Genomic DNA, 5,109 nt, shown 5'->3' on the forward strand with positions numbered 1-5,109 from the left:
CGGCTTCTGTTTCTTGACCAACCAGTGGTCCTGGACACGGGCTGAGGATGTGTTCATCGGAGCAGACTCTGCCCGCGCTGCCATCACCTTCAGCTTCTTCTCCATCTTCTCCTGGGTGAGTGAACCCCTCTGCCCCACTTGGGGGGAGTGCAAAGGGGCCCCCTGCACTCCACAGCGTGGAACGGCCTTGATGCTGCTCCCCTTCTCTCTGCAGGCACTCCTGCTCACCTTCGCTTACAAGAGGTACAAAATGGGGGTGGAGGACTTTGCTCAAAGCTATGCTGACCCCAGCCCGGGGGTTCCAACTCCCTACTCCAGCTATCCCAACATCAGCCACGAGAGCTACCAGCAGCCGCCCTTCACGCACACGGCGGAGGCCCCGGAGGGCTATCAGCCTCCTCCGGTGTACTGAGCCCTGGCTGGCTCCCATGGGACGGCTGCACAGTGCAATTCCTTCCGCGGGGTGGGAGGGAGGGGTCTGCGCCTTGGAGGGGACTGTGGGGCAGGAGGGTGATGGCTGCTTTGTTTGAAGGTGACTGGGCCTTTTCATGGGGTGCAGGAGGGGCTTCTGCCTGGTCCCAGAGCTGAGATCCTCACTGGAGGGTCCAGAGCCCAGTGTGTGATTTGGTGGGTGATTGGGCACACCATGATTTGCAGCTGCTGGGTGAGCAGTGCAGCTGCAGGAGGTTGGGTGTGCGGGCAGCCCTGGCACGTACAAGCCTCTGCTTTTGCTGTGCTGCCTTGGTGGTGGGCTGCAGTTTACGCCCCCGGCCCTGGCCAGGTTCTGCCCCTGTGACTGTGCCCTGGTCCGTCCTGTCTCCAGTGCCTTTCAGCCCTGCTGGCTGCATTCCCCCAGAGCCATCTCTCGCTGCTGCAGCACAGCCAGGCCCAGCTCTGCCTTCCCGTGCCTTCCCCCCGCGGCTGCTTCTGGGCCAGCTCTTGCCAAAGCCCCCTCTTCCCTTCTCTAACGCCGTGCTGTGCCTTCCCCCAGCCTGCACTAGAGCTGCTGGTGCTTGGATGATGTGGCTTGGGGTCTGTAGGAGCAGTGAGCACTGAGATCCTCAGCAGGGCCATGGCTGAGGCCATCCTGGAGCACTTTCTTTCCCTTGTGTGCCTGCCCGAGTGCTGCTGCGAGGCTGAGCTCCTGCAGCCTGCCCGCGGCTCCTGCCTGCACTCCAGCCACACCAGGAGCCTGTGGGCCATTCTCAGGTTGTGTTTGCTGCTGTGCTGTGGTAAAGCTGCTCCCAGCAGCCGTGTGTGTGGGCCACCCCTGCTGGGGCCAGCGTTTGAGTAGTTGTCACTGTAGGTTGGAATAAACTTTTTCACCAAGCCACCCTGTGAGCCACCACGTGCCTTTTGTCTCGGGGAAGCAGAAAAGGCTCCTGCCTTCTGCCCCTCCAGGGCTTGGGGTGCGGGGTGGGGCAGGGCAGCCCCTGCCAGCTGCTCTGTTGCAAACAGCACACTCACGCTGGTGGGTATTTTTAGGCCGCCCTCGTCATGCTCCCTGCTCTGAGCAGAGCTCCAACCCCAGGCCTGTGAGCAGCCCTCCCACCCTGTGACCAGCCCATGCTGTCTCACTGCCAGGAAGACTTAGCAGAATGCTCTGGTAAAAAATACACACACAAATTAATTAAGTTATTTATTAACCTAAAGCAGCAGCGGAGCCTTCTCAAGCCCTGGGGAGAAGCCCAGCCTGGCAGTCAAGTGCTTGTGAATACAATAATTCTCACCTGAAACATGGGGGCAGCAGGGGGGTTCAGGCAGCTCTTGGAGCCTTCCAGGGCACAGACAAACAGCAGCCCTGGACTCAGATGCAAAGGTCTGGCCTGGCCAGAACAAAGAGCTACTGCTCGGAGCCTGTGGATGCTGGGAAAAAAACATTTCCAGGAAAAAACCCTTTTGCAGGCAATAAGGAAACAACAACCTCCCAGAATCTGAGTCTGACAAAGAGGGAAGAGGATCCTTCAGTCAGTTTAGAGCAGACTAAGAGTCAGCCTCGAGAATCTGGGAAGGCTGAGGAGAAAGCAAGAGACATGACTGGACTGGAGAAGCAGCTCCTCAGGAGAGCCCCTTTACCAAGCAGCTGGATCTTCCCTGGAATAATTGTCCAAATCTTGGTAGATGAAACTCTGAGCCTCCAAACCCCTGACAGGTAACATAGCACCAAAATGGCAGCACCAGCCTTGAACCTGAGAAAAACTGCCCTAAATTTGGAGGAGGCTCTTCCTGGGACCAGTTCTTCCAAACGAGTCTGTCACAGCCTGCTAGAACACAGCCAGCCCTTGAGGTTCAGCAGCTCAGGAGAGTCAGCTGCAGGCCTCCTCCTGTTTCAACAATAATTGACACCAGTAGGCAGGCTGGCAGAGAGGCTGGGGGCCTGCCCAGGGCTGGGCTGACGCGTGTGTCAGTTTAAAAGCTGTGTCACAGCTCTGTGACAAGGGACAAGTTACCTCAGACTGTTAAGGAAGGAAGCTAAAAATTGCATTAAAAATACTAATAGCTGTACAATGTCTTGAGAAACCTGGAATGTAGCAACAGTGCACAAGAGAGAAGGGCTGCATTCACAGGCAGCAGAAGCAGCACTGGTGGCAGCCTGAGCACACTTGGAGCCCTGTGAGAGCTGGCCAGAGCCACAGTGAGCAGCAGCACTGCAGCCTGGCTCCACGTGCAGTGCCCCAGGGCCTGTGTGTGGCAGCACCAGCGACTGTGCTGGTCTCTCTCCTTGTTCTGACATGGGAACTCACTCTAGCCAGGCTTTTGCTTCAGCTTCCACCAGCATCAGGCGTGGTGGATCCTCAGTTGTGGCGCTTGGCGTGGGGAGGTTGGGTGGGGAGGGCTGAGGCACTGAACAGTTTGTTAAAGTACAGAGAGGCCTGTGAGCCACAGCACTGAGCTCCCCTCCCCTCCGTTTTCCCAGCAGTCAAGTGAAGATCTTGTGAGGGGCGGCTGTCTCCAGCTGCCTCAGGCCCAGGGGCACGTTCTCCTTGTTGTCTGGCCCGGGCTGCTGGGGCCGCAGGCGGAAGTAGCAGGCTCGGCACACCGAGTGGTACTTGTCAGCTCCTCCAATCACTTCCACCTGGCAGGGAAACATGGGGAGTGACTGCAGAGCCCTGCTCCCGGAGGGAGTCTGTACCAGCGGGACTGGAAAGTGAAACAGTTTCTGTTCCAAGGGCACTCACCTCCCGCTCTGCTCCCAGCCTCTTGGTGTAGGAGGCCTCTCGGAAGCACTCCATGCACACAGCGTTCAGCTTCACCACGCTCTCTGCCAGCGGCACCAGGTTCAGGATGCTCCCAAAGGCCTGTGAGACAGCACGGAAGGTGCTGCTGGGTGGGCTCCACGAGGGTCCCAAAGCAGCTGCGGTACCAAAATGAGTGTTTTACCTTTCTCTGGAAGGTGCCATCCAGAGCAGCAACAATGACGGTTTTCCCAGTGTTGGCCATTGTCTCGCAGAACTCCACAATGTCTGGGAACTGGGGGGGTACAGGCACATTGTAAAGAAGGATGGGGGGCAGCACTTGGCTCCAGATCCCACAGTGCGTGCCCAGACAGCAGCACCAGGAACAAACAAAGTCAGAGCCACGTGCCCTGTCTGTGAAACAGGCTGCAGTCCCACCGTGCTGTCTGCAGGGACCGCAGGGAAGGAGGCTTTGATTGTGAGCACTTTGAGTGTAAGCACAGGCCACACGGATCAAACCCCCCAGGGCATGACCCCCCACCCTGTCCTACGAGGACACAGAGCCTGGCCTGCACAGGAGCAGCGGGGAGCGTGTGTCCCGCGGAGCCCAGCACACCCAGCCCAGCCGTGCACTTACGAACTGGCCCTCATCGATGCCGATGACGGCGGCCCTCAGCGCCTCCTGGTACACGTCCTGGAGGAGCCCGGCGGGCAGGGCCTCCATGGTGCTCCTGCGGGCAGGGAGCGAGTGAGCCGGGCAGCCCCGTGAAGCGGGGAGTCCTCCCGCCCCGGAGCTCACCTGTCGTGTGTGCAGACCCCGGAGGAGCTGTAGCGCGTGTCCTTGGCGTACTTCACCAGCAGGCACCGGTACTGGGCGAGCTGGAACCCGGAAGTAGCAGGCTCGGCACACCGAGTGGTACTTGTCAGCTCCTCCAATCACTTCCACCTGGCAGGGAAACATGGGGAGTGACTGCAGAGCCCTGCTCCCGGAGGGAGTCTGTACCAGCGGGACTGGAAAGTGAAACAGTTTCTGTTCCAAGGGCACTCACCTCCCGCTCTGCTCCCAGCCTCTTGGTGTAGGAGGCCTCTCGGAAGCACTCCATGCACACAGCGTTCAGCTTCACCACGCTCTCTGCCAGCGGCACCAGGTTCAGGATGCTCCCAAAGGCCTGTGAGACAGCACGGAAGGTGCTGCTGGGTGGGCTCCACGAGGGTCCCAAAGCAGCTGCGGTACCAAAATGAGTGTTTTACCTTTCTCTGGAAGGTGCCATCCAGAGCAGCAACAATGACGGTTTTCCCAGTGTTGGCCATTGTCTCGCAGAACTCCACAATGTCTGGGAACTGGGGGGGTACAGGCACATTGTAAAGAAGGATGGGGGGCAGCACTTGGCTCCAGATCCCACAGTGCGTGCCCAGACAGCAGCACCAGGAACAAACAAAGTCAGAGCCACGTGCCCTGTCTGTGAAACAGGCTGCAGTCCCACCGTGCTGTCTGCAGGGACCGCAGGGAAGGAGGCTTTGATTGTGAGCACTTTGAGTGTAAGCACAGGCCACACGGATCAAACCCCCCAGGGCATGACCCCCCACCCTGTCCTACGAGGACACAGAGCCTGGCCTGCACAGGAGCAGCGGGGAGCGTGTGTCCCGCGGAGCCCAGCACACCCAGCCCAGCCGTGCACTTACGAACTGGCCCTCATCGATGCCGATGACGGCGGCCCTCAGCGCCTCCTGGTACACGTCCTGGAGGAGCCCGGCGGGCAGGGCCTCCATGGTGCTCCTGCGGGCAGGGAGCGAGTGAGCCGGGCAGCCCCGTGAAGCGGGGAGTCCTCCCGCCCCGGAGCTCACCTGTCGTGTGTGCAGACCCCGGAGGAGCTGTAGCGCGTGTCCTTGGCGTACTTCACCAGCAGGCACCGGTACTGGGCGAGCTGGAACC

At 59.7% G+C, this 5,109-nt stretch overlaps 3 protein-coding genes across 3 annotated transcripts; 1 reads left to right on the forward strand and 2 right to left on the reverse strand.

Annotated features, from left to right (window-relative positions):
* Position 1: 1 nt before the first annotated feature.
* Positions 2-456, forward strand: SYNGR2 (synaptogyrin 2; the record flags this gene model as incomplete). Its single annotated transcript, XM_005429805.3, has 2 exons — positions 2-115; positions 215-456. Coding segments are annotated over 2 exons (312 nt in total), but the record flags the coding sequence as incomplete, so codon positions are not given.
* Positions 457-1,626: 1,170 nt separating this feature from the next.
* LOC102033973 (thymidine kinase, cytosolic-like) lies at positions 1,627-4,057 on the reverse strand. Its single transcript, XM_005429825.2, has 5 exons — positions 3,976-4,057; positions 3,814-3,907; positions 3,382-3,471; positions 3,180-3,299; positions 1,627-3,076 (listed from the first exon to the last, which is right to left on the reverse strand). Exons 2-5 carry the CDS (start codon positions 3,898-3,900, stop codon positions 2,921-2,923), a joined length of 453 nt encoding a protein of 150 aa, XP_005429882.2. The 5' UTR covers positions 3,901-3,907; positions 3,976-4,057; the 3' UTR covers positions 1,627-2,920.
* A 5-nt stretch (positions 4,058-4,062) lies between these two features.
* LOC102034143 (thymidine kinase, cytosolic) lies at positions 4,063-5,107 on the reverse strand (the record flags this gene model as incomplete). The annotated part of the gene is made up of 5 exons (XM_031064285.1): positions 4,063-4,122; positions 4,226-4,345; positions 4,428-4,517; positions 4,860-4,953; positions 5,022-5,107. Coding segments are annotated over 5 exons (450 nt in total), but the record flags the coding sequence as incomplete, so codon positions are not given.
* Between the last annotated feature and the right edge of the window lie 2 nt (positions 5,108-5,109).

The sequence above is a fragment of the Geospiza fortis genome, unplaced genomic scaffold, assembly GCF_000277835.1.
Source record: "Geospiza fortis unplaced genomic scaffold, GeoFor_1.0 scaffold261, whole genome shotgun sequence".
Classification (NCBI taxonomy): domain Eukaryota; kingdom Metazoa; phylum Chordata; class Aves; order Passeriformes; family Thraupidae; genus Geospiza; species Geospiza fortis.